Source organism: Quercus robur, chromosome 3, assembly GCF_932294415.1.
Source record: "Quercus robur chromosome 3, dhQueRobu3.1, whole genome shotgun sequence".
NCBI classification, from domain to species: Eukaryota; Viridiplantae; Streptophyta; class Magnoliopsida; order Fagales; family Fagaceae; genus Quercus; species Quercus robur.
Genome location: NC_065536.1, coordinates 14,753,974 through 14,773,526, shown reverse-complemented (window position 1 = coordinate 14,773,526; position 19,553 = coordinate 14,753,974). Strand labels below are relative to the sequence as shown.

The following is a 19,553-nucleotide window of genomic DNA, read 5'->3' as shown; positions in this document are numbered from 1 at the left end:
CTACTGCAGTACCACACTTTCCTTGCAGTTTTGGCCCATGAATTGATCAGTTAAGAGAAAAAAAAATAGGGAAAACGGTTTTTCAATTCTTAATAAATTAAAGGGGCTTCAGCAAGCAAAAAAGTGAGAAAAAAAAAAAAAAAAAAAGGCGAAAAACACATTTTGGTCCCTACATTTTCAGCCGATTTCCGTTTTAGTCCCTAAGTTTTTTTTTTACCGCTTTTAGTCCCTCTCCTGAAAAACGCTTCCATTTTAGTCCCTGCCGTTACATCAGAAACGGATATTGCAGACGTGGCAAACGGCAAAGTCAAAAAATAATAAACTAATGTCCACGTGGCCTAAATTAATAATAAAAAATATTTTTTAATGCCACATCAGCATCTAAATTAAAAAAAAATTAAAAACTCTCATAAAAAAAAATCCTTAAATAAAAAAATTAATTTATTAATTCTGACTAAATAAAAAAAAAATTAAAAACTCTCATAAAAAAAAAAATCAAAAACAAATTTAAAACTAAACCCAGCAAGAACAACGAAACCCAGAAAGAACTAAACCCAGCAAGAACAAACTAAACCCAGCAAAGAAAACCATGGTGGACACTTGAAGTCACCTCTGTAAATCTTATTATACATGGCCACAAGATTATTGTCCTGAAATGGCAAAAACCCAGCTAGAAGAACAAACAGGATAACTCCACAGGACCAAAGATCAGCTGTAGCACCATCGTAGCCTTTCTTTCCAATCACCTCCGGCGCCACATAAGCCGGTGTGCCACACGTTGTGTGTAGCAACCCATCTCGCTTCAAATGATCAGTGAAAGCGCTAAGACCAAAATCAGTGACTTTCAAATTACCTTCTTCGTCTAAGAGCAAGTTCTCAGGCTTGAGGTCTCGGTGGTAGACACCGCGGCTGTGACAGAAATCGATGGCGGAGATGAGTTGTTGGAAATAGACTCTCGCCACGTCTTCTTTAAGCCGACCCTCAGCGATTTTCGAGAACAGCTCGCCTCCACGGACGAGTTCCATGGCGAAGTAGATCTTGGATTTGCCCGCCAAAACTTCGTGGAGCTCGACTATGTTTGGATGCCGTACCATCTTCATCACCGAGATTTCTCTCTTGATGTGCTCCATCATACCCACTTGGATCACTTTCTCTTTGCTCACAACCTTCAAAGGATATTGCTGGGTTTATGTTCTTGCTGAGTTTATGTTCTTGCTGGGTTTTGTTGTTCTTGTTGGGTTTAGTTTTAAATTTGTTTTTGATTTTTTTTTTTATGAGAGTTTTTAATTTTTTTTATTTAGTTAGAATTAATAAATTAATTTTTTTATTTAAGGATTTTTTTTTATGATAGTTTTTAATTTTTTTAATTTAGATGCTGATGTGGCATTAAAAAATATTTTTTATTATTAATTTAGGCCACGTGGACATTAGTTTATTATTTTTTGACTTTGCCGTTTGCCACGTCTGCAATATCCGTTTCTGATGTAACGGCAGGGACTAAAATGGAAACGTTTTTCAGGAGAGGGACTAAAAGCGGTAAAAAAAAAACTTAGGGACTAAAACAGAAATCGGCTGAAAATGTAAGGACCAAAACGTGTTTTTCGCCAAAAAAAAAAAAAAAAAAAAAAAAAAACACAAATATAGATAGAGAGCAACAAGCAGAGGAGGAACACACAGCATTAATATTAGGTTGGGATTTTATCAGTCCCTTTCTTCTCTAAATCTCTCCCTCTCACTCTTCTTCAAATTTGAATTTTTTTTTTGGTAAAACAAATAAGGTTTGGTTTTATGAGGAGTTCCTAACTCCATGCATGAAGTTTTAAATACAAGTCCTTGACTCGTAAATCCTATTTGAACATTACCAAATAAAAATTCTCTCAAGTATTGGTGTAGTGTTTTCTCAACTAGAGCCCTTGACTCTACCAAACCAAATTCATCAATGGAGTTCTTGACTTTACTGATAAGGATAAAATTGCAATACTCACTGACGGAAGGGCCTGAAGCGACGTTCCAATCAGGCCCGTCAGCCTCAATTTTGTCCATTGGCAAGTGACAACAGGGAATCAACTTTAGGGCGATAAGGTCAACTCGTTGACGTTGGAAACCTGACTGCTCAAGCCTGAAGGGGATGCACAAAGCTAACGGTTCCGACATAACCTTGCCTTGGCTTCCACGTATAGGTACATAAGGAAATATCTTGTGCATCACGCTCAGTGTTAGACTTCTACAAGGAAAGGATTCCGCAAAATACGCTCACAAAGACTCCTATAAAGAAAAGACTTCTACAACAAGAAAAAAGGCCAACCCTTTACTACTATAAAAGCCCCAATACCCTCACTAGCCAAGGTACACATAATTTACCCTTTTCTAGTACTCTAGAGTTGCGAGAATAGTTCTAACTTGACCTTCGGAGGGTATTTGGCCGGTACCACACCGGTGCTCTCTGTTAGGTCTTCTTTGTTTGTTGTGTAGGTATAATTATGAGTGTGCAAATATTGTGTAGCTCACTAGTGATATTTACGGCATCATTAGTTGGCGCCGTCTGTGAAATGACTACGATTTGTAAGCCATACAAACGCTACTAGGACAAAGAGCTACATGGTACTTACACGCTCGATGGCAATCACTAACAACATTCAGAAAGACAAGCCACAACCTACTGTCCTGGAGAGACAGGTTCTAACCCTTATAGCGGCAATAGAGCGCCTCTCCAGACAAAACCAAACCTTAGAGGAACAACTATGATAGAAGAACGCAGGGATGAGAAACCAAGAGGAAGATCAAAAAGGTGCCAGTGCTGATCACAGGAACCAGGAGGGACCAGAGGGAAGCAATTCCCCGAATAGATAAGATGTGAGCTGGCCATTTGTCGCAGATATGGCCCCGCCTCACATCGTTAAGGAGATGCAGGTAATAAAGGAACAGATGAAGGTTATGATGAACGCCCTCAAGGGACGAGTGTCCAACGATCTTGATGATCTCGTTAACTAGACCGACTCACCGTTTACCGCCTCCATCAATTCCTTCCCCCTACAGCATAAGTTTCGCATGTCGCAAATAGACAGTTACGACGGAGTCAAGGACCCTCTGGATCACTTAGAGACCTTCAAGACCTTGATGCACCTTCAAGGAGTAGTAGACGAAATCATGTGTAGGGCCTTCCCTACCACGCTAAAGGGCTCAGCAAGGGTGTGGTTCAGCCGACTGACGCCCAACTCCATCAGCACTTTCAAGGAGCTAAGCGCTCAGTTTACTGCACACTTCATCGGGGGACATAGGTGTAAGAAGTCCATGGCGTGCTTGATGAGCATTAAGCAGCAAAAGGACGAGACGCTAAGATCCTACATAACCCGCTTCAATAAGGAAGCAATCTTGATTGATGAAGCTGACGACAAAATACATGTAGCAGCCTTCATGAATGGATTGCAGAAGGGTAAGTTTTTGTTCTCCTTGTACAAGAACGACCTAAAGACCATGTCAGAAGTACTCTACAGGGCCACCAAGCACATGAATGCTGAAGACGCACTATTGGCTTGGGAGGAAAAGCCTAGGAAAAGGGAGAGACAGGAAGACACACGGCAAAACCAAGGATGGAAGAAGGCGAGGACAGGAGACTGAAGGGATGAGAGGCGCTCTAAGCCCCTAGGAGGAAGGTTCACAAGCTTCACTCCATTGACCGCCCCGATAGATCAAGTCCTAATGCAAATTAAGGATGAGGGGGCTGACATTCCCTGGAAAGCTAAAGGGAGACCCCAACAAGCGATCTAGAGACAAATATTGCCGCTTCCACCGTGACCATAGTCACGACACAGCCGATTGCAACGACTTAAAGTAGTAGATTGAGACCCTTATCAGACAAGGGAAATTGCAGAAGTTCGTCAGCAAGGAGAGAGTAGATCCACCCCCTCAAGAGAAACACCCCCGATGGGATAATGAATGACCTAGACCCTCCATAGGGGACATAAGGATGATTGTAGAGGGAACGGCGGCTACTGGATCGTCCAAAAAGGCTCGTAAAACTTACCTTAGGATGGTCCAGAATGTTCAGTTGACAGAAGCCGTACCAAAGATAGCACGGAGAGAAGGCCCCATTATTGGGTTCTCGAAAGAAGATGTGCAACGTCTTCAGCACCCACATGACGATGCGCTTGTTGTCAGCATACGAGTAGGAGACTACAACATGCACCGGGTGTTGGTCGACAATGGCAGCTCAATAGATATCCTATACTACCCGGCATTCCAGCAGATAAGGATTGACAAGGAACGATTGATTCTGACGAACGCCCCACTCATTGGTTTTGGAGGAATAAGGGTGTTCCCCTGGGCGTGGTCACATTATCTATAATGGTAGGCGATTACCCTCGACAGATCACAAAGGACGTAACATTCCTAGTGGTCAACTGCTCGTCCGCCTACAATGCTATCCTCAGACGACCCACCCTCACTTTGTGGAAGGTTGTAACCTCAACCTATCATCTAATGATTAAGTTCCCTACCGACTATGGAGTGGGAGAGTTACATGGAAATTAGGTGGATGCACGCGAATACTACGTGGCCATGATGGAAATGTATGACCATTTCCAAGCCATGAACATAGAAGAACACCGGATGGTGACAGAGCCTATAAAGAAGCTTAAAGAGATATTCCTTGACGACTCCAATCTTGACCGAACAACCAAAATTGGAACCCTCGCTAATCCCGCGGTCCGCCAAGCACTCACAACTTTTCTCAGAAATAATTGGGACGTATTCGCCTGGAGCTATGAAGACATGCCAGGGATAGACCCTTCGGTTATGGTCCATACGCTGAACATATTGCCCTCCCATCTACCCATTCGGCAGAAGAAGCGGGTATTCGCCCCAGAGCAAGATCAGGCCATAGTGGAAAAGGTTCGCAAGCTACAGGAGGCGAGCTTCATTAAGGAGATTTATTACCCCGATTGGCTGGCAAACGTAGAGATGGTTAAGAAAGCTAGCGGAAAGTGGAGGATGTGCGTGGATTTCATCGACCTAAACAAAGCATGCCCGAAAGACAGCTATCCTCTCTCGCAGGTCGACGTTCTAGTAGACTCTACAGCTTAGCATCAACTGTTAAGCTTTATGGACGATTTCTCAGGTTACAACCAAATCAAAATGCACGAAGATGATCAAGAAAAAATTTTGTTCGTGACTAGCCAAGGCCTCTTCTGTTATAAAGTGATGCCATTCGGCCTAAAAAACGCGGGTGTGACGTATCAGAGGCTGATGAACAAGATGTTCGTGCAGCAAATTGGGAGAAATGTCCAAGTATACGTTGATGACGTGCTAGTAAAAAGCCGAAGGGAGGAAGATCACTTGGAAGACCTCAAGGAAACATTCAACACCCTTCGCTCTTACAGCATGAAGCTTAATCCAGGAAAGTGCGCCTTCGAAGTGATGGTAGGAAAATTCCTAGGATTCATGGTGTCTCAAAGGGGCATCGAGGTTAACCCGAACAAGATCCAGGCCATAATGGAGATGGTGCCCCCAAGAAATATGAAGGAAGTACAGAGCCTCAACTGCAAAATAGCAGCTCTGAATAGATTTGTGTCGAGGGCAACAGAAAAGTGTTTACCCTTCTTTTGCACGTTGAAGAAATCTTTCGAATGGACTACCGAGTGTCAGCAAGCATTCGAGGAATTAAAAGCTTATCTATCTTCCCCGTCATTGTTAAGTCCCTCACAACCAGGTGAAGAGTTTTTTCTCTACCTGGCCGTCTCCCCTGCCGCCGTCAGCACAGCCAGAGAAAAGGAAAGAGTGCAAAAGCCCGTGTATTACACCAGCCGGGCACTTCACGGTGTCGAAGAAAGATACCTACCCATGGAGAAGCTCGCCTTTGCATTGATTATGGTAGCCTGCAAGATCAAATCATACTTTCAAGCCCATACGGTGATTGTCCTGACCGAAAAGCCCTTGAGGCGAGCGATGAGTAACCCTGAAGTCGCTGGTCGATTGGTGCTATAGGCCATAGAGTTAAGCGAGTTTGACATCCAGTATTGCCCACGAACCACCATCAAAGGATAGATCGTCGTTGACTTCATTGCAGAATTTACCAGCAATGAGGACAAGGGGGCAGAAGAGTCTCCTTTGTGGAGCATACATACGAACAGATCATCCAACAAACAGGCCGGGGGGGATGGCGTCGTACTACTGTCACCCGAAGGGGACACGGTTGAGTGTATGGTCCGTCTCGACTTCTCCACCACCAACAATGAAACGGAGTACGAAACACTAGTAGCAGGACTCAATCTTGCCAAAGCAGCAGGAGCCACAAGCGTAGTCATTTACTACGGCTCTCAGATCGTTGCTAATCAAGTGAATGGGGACTGTGAGTGCAAGGGCGAAAGGATGAAGAGGTATTTGGATCAGGTAAGAAAAAGAGTAGATGACTTGAAGGCCAAAATCATCCAAATCCCCAGAGGAAAGAATAAGCAAACCGACCGCCTTGCCAAAACCGCTTCAGCAGAAAATATGATCGCCCTCGATAATGTACTCTCTTTTGTTCAGCTTTTCCCATTAATAGATTCTGATGATGTGCAGGAGATAGGTGCGGAAAGTAACTAGACCACACCGATAGCTTCGTATTTGAAGAATGGCTTTGCCAAACGGGAGGGAGGCCGCGAGAAAGTTGAAAGTCCAGGCAACACGGTTGATCTTGATAAAAGATGTCTTGTACAAAAGAGGCTTCTCCCATCCATATCTGAGGTGTTTGGGTGCTGAAGAGGTAGACTACGTCATGAGAGAGGTACACGAGGGAGTTTGCGAAAACCACTCGGGGACAAGATCATTAGTGCACAAGCTAGTGCGAGCAGGGTACTATTGGCCTACCACGCAGAAGGACGCCGAGGCTTATGTCAAAACCTGTGACAAGTGCCAAAGGTTCAGTAATATCATTAGACAACCAACTGAAGAGTTGACCCCGGTGACGGCCCCATGGCCGTTTGCTCAGTGGGGACTAGACATCATGGGACCATTCCCTACAGTAGTGCGACAGTTGAAATTCCTGGTCGTGGGCATTGAATACTTTACAAAGTGGGTTGAAGCTGAAGCCTTGGCCAACATTACGGAGAAGAACATACGGAATTTCGTTTGGAGATGCATCGTATGTAGGTTTGGGATCCCTAGAGTCTTAATCTCAGATAATGGGAAGCAATTCGACAACGACTCCTTCCAGGACTTTTGCTCGTAGTTAGGGATAAGAAACCACTACTCCTCACCCGCCCACCCTCAAGCTAATAGACAGGTAGAAGTCACGAATCGATCCTTGCTCAAGATTATCCAGACTCAGTTCGAGGGGGCAAAGGTTATATGGCCTAAAGAGTTGCCATGCGTACTATGGGCATACAGGACAACGACGAGAATGCCCATAGGAGAGACACCATTCCGGCTAACATATGGGAGTGAAGCAGTCATCCCAGCCGAAGTTGGACTCATAAGCTACAAGGTACACAACCATAACGAGAGTAAGAACGATGAGGCCATGCGACTACAGCTTGATCTAGTAGACAAAATCAGGGCGACGGCAGAACAAAGGCTTGCACAGTACCTGGACCGCATGGTTAAGCATTACAACTCCCAGGTCTGACACAAAGACTTCCAGTTTGGAGATCTCGTTCTGAGGAAAGTAATGGGCGCCGCTAGAGACCTTACCCAAGGGAAGCTCGGCCCCAATTGGGAAGGACTTTACCGAATCACGTCATGGCAGAGGAAAGGCACTTACCACCTGGAGACGTTAGACGGACGAAAGTTGCCGCATCCATGGAACACCGAGCACTTACGGAAGTATTACCAGTAGAGATGACGACATGTAGAACAACCCCCTCCTTTTTTATTTACAGTTCACCGTAGTTAAATTTAGTTATACTCCTCAGTTTTATCATTTACTTTAATTTTTGCTACAATACCATTTTTAAGCCCAAAGGGCAGGACTTTTTCTTTTTAAGAACTATTTTCTCCACAAATGCATGGCAATAAGAGGAGTTTATTAAAAAATGGTTGGAATTTCTATCTACAAGTTTTTAGCACACAACAAGTGGATGACTTTTAGTCCACAAAGTAGACGGTTTCATCCTAAAAAGAATTCATGAAGTCCATGAAATGGACAACTCTCTAAGTCCTTAAAGTGGACGACCTTAAGTCCACAAAAAGTAGACAACTCTAAGTCCTTAAGGTGGACGACCTTAAGTCCACAAAAAGTGGACGACACTAAGTCCATAAGGTGGACGGACTCATCCTAAAAGGATGAAGCATGGTTGAAAGTGGACGACTTTAAAGTTCATAAAAGTGGATGACCTCGAGTCCAAAAAGTCTAAAAAGGATGAAAAAATTCATAAAGTCCAAAGAATGGACAAGTTTTTAAGTAGACAACCTTAATTCCATAAAAAGTGGACGACTCTAAGTCCATCCCAAGAGGATAAAGCATTATTAAAATCCCTCGAGTGAGTGAGAACCAAGACTAACTATGGACAAATCCATAGAAGTGGACGACCTCATTGTCCAAATCTACGTGACCTAAGCTTATCCCAAAGGGATGAAAAATATAGTCCATAAAATGGACGAGAGGTTATAAAGCTGCCGGTCTCGTCAAACGGACGAGATGATAAAAACGACGAGTTCGTCAAGTCCTAAACATGGACAAGACTACAAAGCCGACGAATTCATCAAGTAAACAAAGTTATAAAGTTGACGAAATTACAAAGAATGGCGAGTTCGTCATAAGAGCGGATGAGATCATAAAATAAATCAAAGTCCATAGACGAGCTCAAAATTATAGAAAATATAAGTTGATTGCCCATAAGACAGACGAGCCTATAAACTGACGAGCTCATCATACCCTTAAAAAGGACATCAACCATTAATCCATGAAATGGACGAGTTTGCAAAAATAGTAGGGATTATAGATTGATGAATCCATTTTGAGCATTCAACACATAACACATCAACAGATAAAAGCAACGGGTACAAAGTACCACAAATAAAAGTAAATCATTTACAAATACAAGCCCAAAAACAAAGGGGCATTTAAACATTGTCTGCACATTAGGTAAAGTATGCTAATTACAAAAATAGGGACAAGACTAAGCAGCAGGAGCATCTTTAGAGGTCTCGTCACCTTTATCCTTAGCAGAAGGATTTTCCATGACCAGGACTTCAATAGGCAGGTTGGAAGTAAGGACGGGAGGATTGGCAGCAGGTTGAGCTAAGACGATGCCGTCATCTTTGGATGGAAGGTCCGACATAATGGAATCATCGCCATCACCTTCGACGGGATCACCAGCAGGGGTCGTCGGCATGAGAGCATCCATAGTAATCCTTGATAGGTCCAAGTCTAGGAAAGTAGATTCCGTTTGTTTGAGGTAGTCATCAAATCCAGTGCCGTAGTAATCAGCACAGGAGTCAATAAAGGACTACGATGCTTTGAACTCTTGAACGACATCGGCCCCAACCTTCTCCACTCGCTAGCGCGAGGCCGTCAGCTCTTCCTGCAATGTCTCCTTTTGACGATTTGCTGCCCCTAACTTCTCCTACATCTCCTTCAACTCAATGTGCAGTAAATGGAGGGCCTTCTTGTACTAACCTTACTGATCCATCAAATTGGTATTATGCTTCCTAACCCGAGTGACGACGTCCTCCTTAGCGACACATCGGTCCTGAAGTGCCTTAACACATACCAAGGCCTATAAAGGATGCGGTCGTTAGCCAATAAATGAGGAATAAACAAGGTTAGGTCTACCAAGGAAGTATGCTTACCCGGGCTAAGTCAAAAAGAGCTGATGCCCCCAATTCCTTCGTCCCTAGTTGAGCATAGGGATTTATGTCCGTCGACTTTATAAGGGACTCTATTTCCTCGATGGCATAATCCTTGTGGGTGAGCAAGCAACGAGTCGCTTCACTGACGGGACCAGAGGAAGTCATCATCCCCTTCCTCGCACCATGAACTGGTTTGGAGGGTGACTTCTTCTTGGGGTGTGCATCCCCGGTAGTGATGGCTGCCTTTTTGGGGGAATGCTCATCCTTCCTGTCACTCTTTCTTTTTACCAAGCCTTTGGTGACGGTCTCGGGGGTTGACAAGGAAGTCCCATCCTTTCCCTTGGCCGCCTTCTCTTCTTCTTTCTTACGGGTAGCTGCAGCCCTCACGCTTTGCCTAGCAGCTTCCATTTCTACAAAATTGATTAGCGGATTAGACGAAAAGAATAAACTGATGAGGAAAATAAAGACTACTTACGGCGACGAGAAAGATTGTCTAGTCTCCGAGCTTCCTTCATCTGATTCGAACCCCCACAGAAAGCGTGCAATGTGTCGAATGTTATGAGGTCACGGCACCTCTGCTCGTCCAAGGGAATCTCTATTACCCGGCAAATAAAGTCTTCTTGCTCCTCTAAAATATGAGGACGAACGCTAGCTAAAAACATGGAGAATAGACGGTGTTAAAAACTTGGATCAGGCAAACAAAGGAAGAAAAGCAGACGGGATTAACCTGAGTCCTTAACAAAAGCCCAAGTGTTGTCAAAGTAACCACGGGGCATCGTCTCCCATTCCTCATAATGACACATCCAATCCGTCCCTCTGACAAAAAAGTATCTTCTTTTCCAGTTTCTGTTAGAATCTGGCATATCGAACACTAGTCTCAAGTCCCTCTCTCGAACGGCAAAATGATACGTCCCTTTAGAAGAGACAATGTGTTGGGGTCTGTAGCAATAGAAGAACTCGTCCAATGAAAGATGACGGTTCCCTCCACTCAGACGACCCCATAGGATCTCAACATCTATAAAGATCCTCCAGGCATTTGGAGCCATCTGGCTGACGAACAATCCCATGAAATCAGCCAACTGACGGTGCAAAGCCATCAATGGTAATCTAAACCCTGTAGCAAACATAGCGTCATACATACCGACATCTATCGTCCTCCTTGTATAGCATTGTTCATTTTTTCTAGGGAGATGGATTGGGATATAGTCTGGGATTTGGTAACTGGTACACAATTCCTTAAAAACCCTATCACTCATTTTTGGTAGGAACTTATTGATGGCCCAATTCTCGGGAAGAATGAAGAGACAGTTGCCCCCAGGACTTCCTAAAAACAAAATTAAGTCAATGCCTAATTAAATACAAAGTATTTGACTTAAATGTCCATCATTTATATTGGGCAAAATCATATTTGAGGATTTTAAATCTAAAACCTCAAATTAAGAACTATGAATTGGCTTGATCCTTGTCAAGGGTACACAACCAACCTAAATAAATTATTAGGTGCAACCACAAATAAATAAAAACACATATCCCCTTAAACATGAAAATAAATGAACTTATGTACAAAGACGACGTGGTTGGAATCAAAGGGTCTTCCCTTGAAACAAGAAATTGTAATTAAGAGATACATTATCTTGAATGGGCACTACTCACATCAATAAAACTCATATGCCAAAAGGCTTATGGGTGAAATTATGTTTGATGAATTTGACTAATTTGACAATTCTTATTAAATACAATTTGACAATGTTTGTTAAACATAATTAGCAATTCTTGTTAAACATAATTTGACAATATTTGTTAAACATAATTTAACAATTATTGTTAAACATTGGTTAACAATTTTCGTCAGCAAAAGCATTTAGAGATTTCTACCAATAGCTGGGGATCAAGAACCACTACTCTTCACCCGCCCACTCATAAGCCAATGGACAACTTAAGGTTACAAAATCGATCCTTGCTCAAAATAATCAAGACTCGACTTAAGGGGATAAGGCTGGATGAATTACCCAGCGTCTTATGGGCATACAAGACGATGACACGAACACCCACAAATGAGACACCCTTCCACCTCGTGTTTGGAAGTGAGGCCATCATCCCAGTAGAAGTAGGGTGATAAGCTACAAAATAGCTCATCATGACAAAGGGAGGAATGAAGAAGGAATACACCTACACTTACATCTACTGGATGAAGTTTGAGTAACAACTGAGCAATGGATGGCTCGCTACCAGGACCTTATGGCCAAACACTACAACACTAAGGTCAAGCCTCGACACTTCAGCGTTAGAAACCTTATCTTGAGGAAGGTAATGATGACTACTAAAGATCTACACAGGGCAAGCTAGGCCCCAATTGGGAAAGACCTTATAGGGTTGTTAACTGCTACAGAAAGGGAACTTACCACTTGGAGATGCTCGACTGACAAAGGCTACATCACCCTTGAAACGTCGAGCACCTAAAGAGATACTATCAGTAGTGCACCCACACTATGTTACCACTTTTCTTTTAGCTTTTAGACTATTGAGTTTTTTGATTTTTCAAATTTTTGCTAAGTGAATTCCAAAAGCCCAACGGGGAAGATTGTCAACATTTTTTAGCTAGATTTATTTTTAATGAAGCATTATTCTTGAAGAATTGTTTGACTACAATATAAAAAGCTCAATAAATATTAAGTCCTACCTACAGGATGGACCAATGACTAAGAACACCAATAGGTGCCTAGTCACTTAAAAGAAAAATCTCTTATGTCTTACCTATAAGGTAGACAGACGACTAAGGATACCTACGGGTGCCTAGTCACTTAAAGAATCTTAAGTCCTGCATATAGGGTGGACCAACAACTAAGGACACCAAGATGGGTGCCTAGTCACTTAAAAAATCTCAAGTCTTACCTACAAGAGGGACCGACGACTAAGGACACCGATGGGAGCCTAGTTACTTAAAAAATCATGGGTCCTACCTACGGGGTGGACCGACAACTAAGGACACCAATGAGAGCCTAGTCACCTAAAAAATCTTGGGTTCTACCTACGAGGTGGACCTACGATTAAGGACACCGACTGGTGCCCAATCACTAAAAAAATCTCAGTCCTACTCTAAGGGACCTGTTGGCCCAATCTAATACTAACGAGCACAAACGCTTAATTTTTTTATTAAAAAGCACCCTCACTTCAAGTTGTCCCAACGAATGCTCAAGCTATAGAGTAAGCAGGACTGATGGGTATAAACACTTCAAGAGAAAGAACCCCTTCACTTCAAGTGAACCCGACGAATGCTTTGGCTATAGCCTAAGCCAAAGGGCATAAACACTTAGCATTTCTTCATTATCCTTGTAAGAAGCTATGTTCGACGTAAATAAAGCATTCATAACTGACAATGCAATATTCAAAAAAGGATATAGGCAAAAATAGAAATTATCATAAAATTACTGAAATCTAATGTCAAACCCGATGAGGGATAAAAGTTGCTTGTGCCAAAATAGGGTACCCATATTGTTTTTAAATTACATAATGATATTAAAGAAAAAAGAAAAAAGTTTCTCAGGTATGTGGTTTGTCAATTGGCTCGGTTGGCTTGTTTGGTTGCTTATCAATCTCCTTCTCTCCTGATCCGTCGGTTCCCTTGCCCTTTGGCTCGATGGCTTCTGCCTCTTCAAGGTCCATCTCCTCCTCATTAGGGACATCATCGCCAGTAGGGGTCATTGGGACTGAAGTGTTTATCTAAATTTGGGAGAAATTCAAACCAAGGAACAGAAGGATGGCCTGCTTACGAAAGTCCTCAAAGCCGTCATCATATTGGATCCCCATCTCTTTAAAATAGGCCCAGGACGTCTGTAACACTGTAACAGCCTTATCCCTAACCTTGTCCACATGCTTACGAAGAGCAATCAATTTGGTCTTAAGATTGGAGTTCTCCTTTGTCACCTCCTCAACCTGACAGGCGCTCCCTTACACTTTATCATTTTGCTTGTTAAGCTCCGTATTTAGGGTCTAAAGAGACTCCTTAAACCTTTTTAGGATCTCCTCTTCGGTCTCCAGACATTTCCTTAGGTGCTTGATCGACGCCTCCTTGGCAGTCCACTTTATCTGTAGGGCCCTCATCCTCACCAAGTCCTAAAAATGGACGGGCCAAAAAAAGGCGTTAAAAAGTACCCAAAAAAAAAGAGATAAGGAACGAGGGTAGGAGAATGCAACTTACCCTCATCATGTTGAAAAGGCCCGAGTCGCCCAAAGCTTCAATCTCATGGTCTGAGCACTCGTTGAGATCGGTGTCCTAGACAAGTGAGTGAGTTGTATCCACTACATACTCTCTACTCTTCACCAGCAAGGAGATAGGTGGATGGATGACTGGACCCTTAAAGCTCATCAAGCCTTTACCCACGCCATGGTGAGGAAGCTCAGGTGTACCCTGAACTGCCTCCACTCAGTCTGGATGGATGATAGGGCCTTGGACCTTCTTGCTGGTCTGAACAGTGACCATTGGCTACTTCCTCTTCTAGCCAACCTTCACAGGAGGGACCAACAATCCACCTAACTTAGCATAGAGAGTAGAAGCTTTCTTGATCTCCGTTTGCTTGTTCTTCCCAAAATCCATTTTTGAAACCAATGGTAAAATAAGTTAAATGAAAAATATAAACTAAATGAAGAACTGGCGAATGGTACACTTACGAACTCGTGAGCAGATGTCAAGTCGTCTGGCTTTAGGGGTAGGTTTGGGTACACCACAAAAAGTGTGGAGAGTGTCTAAAGTGACAAGCCTCTTCTAAGACCTTCACTCAAAAGGAATGGCCTACACCCGCTCAAGAAAGTCAATTTGCTCCAAAGTAATCGTCAAGCAAGCTTTGGCTACATAAAAAAGAGAAGCAAGTTTGGTGGAAATGTAAACAAACCGATGGATTGAGGTAAATAACATCGACGACTTACCAGACTTGTCTAAAATCCCCCAAGCGTGATCATAGAAATTACCCACACTATCCCATTCGTTGGGCTTACACACCCAGTTGACCTTTTGGACAAAGAAGAACCTACTCTTCCACTAATAGTTGGATTTGGGCATGTCAAACACTAACCTCAATGTAGCCCAACAACACACAAAGTTATAAAAACCCTTTGACTGTGCTATCTCGTATGGCCTATAGCAATAGAAGAACTCCTCAAGGGTTAGGGATCAGCATCCCTCACTTAGTTGGCCTTATAACACCTCGACCTAACAATAAAAGCTGCCTCATAAAAGCCAACCTCGTATGACTCCCTCGTATAGCATTTCTCCCCTTAATCAGCTTTTCTGATGGGGACATCTTCAGGGATAAGGGTCATCAAATAGCCCATGACCCATGGGTTGGCCCAGTAGCCCACTAGCCCACCAGGCTAATGGGCAGCCCAGCCTGGTAATATTGAAGCCTGTGGGCAGCCCAGTAGCCCAATGGGACAGGTTATGGGTTGGTTTCTTTACCCATGGGCGCCCGGTGGGCCGGCCCGTTAGCCCAGCCCAGTAGCCCAACCCGTTAGCCTGCTCATTGCCCAAAATTTATAACAAAATAATTTAGGGGTTGGGTGTGTGAGGGATTGAACTTTAGACATTATAAAAACTTTAAGACCACACACCTAACCACTAAATACTTGGAATGATTGTGATACAATATGCATAATAAATATATATTTGGTATTAGTCTAGTAGCTTTGATTTTTAAAAACAAAGTTACTAAGATGACTATTGCCCTACCTCTATGCCTCTGGAAATAAAGTCATTCTTTCCTTTGATAAATTCCAATTCTTTCCTTACAAGTTACAATTATAGAAGAAATTCCTTTAAAAAAAGAAAAAAAGCTTACCGTTGGTTGGAAGAAATTCTTTCCTTAATGAGTTGATATTTGATTCTTCATATATTTCCTTTAAGAATTGATATTTTATTCTTCAAATATTTCCTTTAAGAGTTGATATTCAATTCAATGTACTTATTTATTTTTATCAATAAAAATTAATTAATATTATTTTAGTACCTTTTTGAGAGGTATGTCTTAGTATTTTTTTTTAATAGAATCTTTTTAGTAGATTTAATTGTTCAATTTGATAGTTTGTAATAATATATAATTATAATTTTTTTGGTTAAATTTTTATAACCTCATTGAAGACCTGTTAAAAATGCCCATGGGTAGCCCATTAAACCCACCTCACTAGCCCAGCCCTCTAAAGCCCAAATGGGCATTGCCCATGGGTAGGGCCATGGGCTAGAGTTTTTCCATCCAGCCCGGCCCAACCCAACCCATTGACTAGTCAACAGCCCGTTAAGCCCAGCCCATTAGACCCATGGGCCAAGTAAAAACGGGTCGGGCCGGCCCGGCCCGGCCCATTGACGAGGCCTATTCGGGGATTTGAAAATGAGGCCTAAGTCTATTAAAGACCTCGTTCGTCATGCTTACTAGAAAGTTATTGACTAACTAGATGTCGAGGAGGACAATTTTTCTGTGAACTCATTCCAGCAGATTGGTTTCCACCTCATCCTTAAGGGGTGAATCTGCTAACGAATCCCTCTCAGAGCCGGATGGCTCATCTAACACATACTCATATCCCGATAGGAAGGCCTCTTCATCGCTCGATTCCAAACGGACGGATGATGAACATTCACTTGTCGCTTCACTACTTCCTGATATTCCCTCAACTACAAGCGATGAATGGAAATTAAGATTCTACTCACTCAACTCCCAAACATAGGACTGATGACTACTTATCAAAACAAAAATACGGAACAATAAAACAACAAGGAAAGAAGGGGAACTTACATTGTAGCTACTATGGGGGAGAAAGCGACAAATGAATAAAAGCGACAATCCTCCTTGAGGCAATGAACTAATGAGACTAATGTAAGAAAAAAGCTCTGGATTAAGCGCTTGAAAGTAAAAAATGGAAAGTGAAAGGCTAAGAAAGGGATTGAAATATTTATAGAACAAAGAAGCATGAGAAACGAAACGATGCTACAACTCGAATTGCCCAATCAAGGATCGCCATGTGTCATCTAGCCTTTTTAAAAGAAAATTTTGCCCCTATAGGTGGCACAAACCTCTACACAGAGTAATTAATGACTAAAATATTCCTCAGACTCCTCGGCCCGTCGGTTATCCCGACGAACAACGGAGTAGGGGGCAGTTGATAGGGGTATTTTCATCTAAGAAAGTCTTAGTGGACACCTTGGCCCTTCGGTTGGATCACTTTGTCTTCAATTCGTCAAGCTAAATGTACACACCAATGGACCAACCATTCATGGACCTGTCGAGAGGTCTTTCCCCATGTAAAATTAAGTCCTGATGAGTTGATGTCCCACGCTCCTTGAAAACCCGTTAGGTAGCTCATGCATGTGCCCGACGATTGCCTTACATTAAACCCTTCACTCACATATTGACGAATGAAGGACCATACCGTTGGTTGGGTACACTAAGCCCACATGCCTTTTGTGCGCTCTCCACTCATGAGTCCTAACATGGAAATAACTTGCACATCATGTTCAAAGACCCCACTACATGTGCACATCTTCCCTATATGGAAAGGAAAAACCTAAGATCCCGGAGCCTTAACTCCAAATCTTCTCCACAAGGGAAGCTCCTACGTTCAAGGGATCTTGGTCAACTCTACACTGCTATATAAGCACCACACCTCCTCCTCTTCAAGGTTCGTGAATATCTCTAGCTCTCATACTGTCAAGTTCTCAGAGGTTTTCCAATCACTAACTTAACTTTCGGAGGATCTTTGGTCGGCACCCTACCGGTGCTCTCTATAGGTTCTTTGTTCACTTCTTTTTCAGGTACCCTAATTGGTGCGCGTGTAGACGATTAGCTCATTGACGATTTTGTACATCATCAATGCTAAAACACTAATTAATTTTTAGTGTAGCTAGGTTTGAATATCATACCTCTTATTGAAGCAAAAAATATTTTACCAATTGAATTAACTTGAACATACCAACTCAACTCACTTCATTTCACTTAAATTTAATCATAGAATCATATTCTTGGTCAGATTTCTCATGTCATCACTCACCAAACTAATAAATCTATGATTCAGTATTTTGCATTTGACAATCCAATCCATCAAGATAATTGACAAACTTTATAGGGAAAATATTTTTAAAAAAATATATTGAAGAACGGGATGCAAGTTGGCTGGATCAAGTCTAAACTCTTATAAGCATTCTCATCCTCATTCTCATCTCCCTAAAACAAGGTAAGTGATCAATTTAGGGAAATAAAAATAAATAAATAAATAAGCGAGAGAAATAATAAAAACAAATAAATTAATGTTTTATGGTTCAATAAATAATAAAAATCATTCCTCAAACAATTATGTTGCTCTTTTTTCGTGTTTCAGTAAAAAAAATTGATGTTTTGAAAACTGAAAGAAATATTAAAAATAAATAAATAATAATATTTCAATGGAACAAAGTAAAGGATGAAGAATCAGATATGAATGTTTTGAAAAGTGATTAGCTAAATTGAAAACGTAGGCTTTTCTGGGTTGGGCTGCTGTCTTGAGAGTAGAGGCAAAGAAAAGCCCAATAAAAAACGATGATAACCATGGAAGTGTAATCAAATTGAAGGACAAAAGATGCCTATGTAATGACATACCTCTGTCTTTGGAATATTAATTAATGAAAGATAATTAGTCTTCTACTGTCTTCACTCTTCACGCGGGCATACAAAGGAAAGATGAAAGCTGACAATTAAATTTAAAAAATAAAAATAAAAAAACCAAGTTAATCTAAAATAAAATAAAATGATGTTTGATTATTTTATTTTAGGGAGTTTGTTTTTTTTTGGTTTCTAGTACTAAGGTGGGAAGCAAATAGCAATGAATGATTAACGTTTGGCAGTAGGTATCTACTTTGATCAATTTCTCACTAGTTTGATTACAAGAGGGGGGGGGGGGGGGGGGGGGGAACTTATGTGTCTGTTTTGATGAGGAAAATGGCACAATTTTATTGTTCAGTGGAGCTACCTTGTTTATCTTGAGAATCTGATTTTTAATCCTCAATTCCTTCTCTCCAAAAAAAATTAATAGCATAGAAGTTCATTGTCTATGAAGTGATGTTTGATGGGGAATTTGCAAGATTTTCAAAAGCATAGTTCAAGATTTTGTACAAATGACCACAATTACTCAGCCAAAAATAAAATAAAAAATTTACGACCACAATAAAGCAAGAACGATGTTGAAGGACCAATGAGAAAAAAGAAATAAGAAGGTACCTCTCTCGTTAGGACATCAAACTATTCCTGAGCAATTCGTTTTCCTTTCTATGCTGAGTATCAGTAAACGTGAACACTTAGTGAAACCTTCTTCTTTTTCCTTTGTTACAAGTCTTGATAAGTTGAGCAAACTAAAATGAAACTTAAAAAAAAAAAAAAAAAAAGGGGGGGGGGGTTTAAATCAGAGAAACAGAGTGCAACAAAAAATCAAATTGAGGAATATTGAAAGAATAGCATAAGCGAAGAAAAAGAAGCAAGGACAAAATAAAAGTAAGAAAGTAAAAGGAAGTACCTATCTCCTTCACACTACAATTTGATCAGGTTTTTCTTCTACTCCTTTGACTTAGCAGATCAAGGATGGTTGCTATAATAAATGAGAGCAAGCAGTGAGAAGCTTAAAATACTTTTTAACTCTTTTTTTGTATTTTTTTGGAGAAGTGGAGCAAAGGAAAACTAAAATGATAGGAATAGGATACTAACACAAAAAAGTAAAACTGCAACGAAAATCTCACTCTTTACTATAATTTTTTTTTTTTCTTAAAGAACTGGAGC

At 41.6% G+C, this 19,553-nt stretch overlaps 1 protein-coding gene and 1 long non-coding RNA gene across 2 annotated transcripts; both read right to left on the bottom strand.

The window, feature by feature from the left end:
- Positions 1 to 548: 548 nt before the first annotated feature.
- On the bottom strand, positions 549 to 2,866 carry LOC126719300 (CBL-interacting serine/threonine-protein kinase 6-like). Its single transcript, XM_050421870.1, has 3 exons — positions 2,727 to 2,866; positions 1,924 to 2,119; positions 549 to 1,181 (listed from the first exon to the last, which is right to left on the bottom strand). The coding sequence occupies exons 1-3, from the start codon at positions 2,864 to 2,866 to the stop codon at positions 549 to 551; spliced, it is 969 nt and encodes a 322-aa protein (XP_050277827.1).
- Positions 2,867 to 18,169: 15,303 nt separating this feature from the next.
- Positions 18,170 to 19,405, bottom strand: LOC126720042 (uncharacterized). Its single transcript, XR_007653218.1, has 3 exons — positions 19,294 to 19,405; positions 19,002 to 19,143; positions 18,170 to 18,471 (listed from the first exon to the last, which is right to left on the bottom strand). It is a non-coding gene; the product is annotated as an uncharacterized LOC126720042 (long non-coding RNA).
- Between the last annotated feature and the right edge of the window lie 148 nt (positions 19,406 to 19,553).

Excerpts from the sequence above, each read along its gene's own strand:
- LOC126719300 (XM_050421870.1), bottom strand. The coding sequence starts at position 2,866 with ATGGCCAGCTCACATCTTATCTATTCGGGGAATTGCTTCCCTCTGGTC. Across the intron at positions 2,120-2,726 it reads ATCATAGTTGTTCCTCTAAG|GCTTGAGCAGTCAGGTTTCC; the intron begins GTTTGGTTTTGT and ends CATCCCCTTCAG. Across the intron at positions 1,182-1,923 it reads CCATTGATGAATTTGGTTTG|CAATATCCTTTGAAGGTTGT; the intron begins GTAGAGTCAAGG and ends ACATAAACCCAG.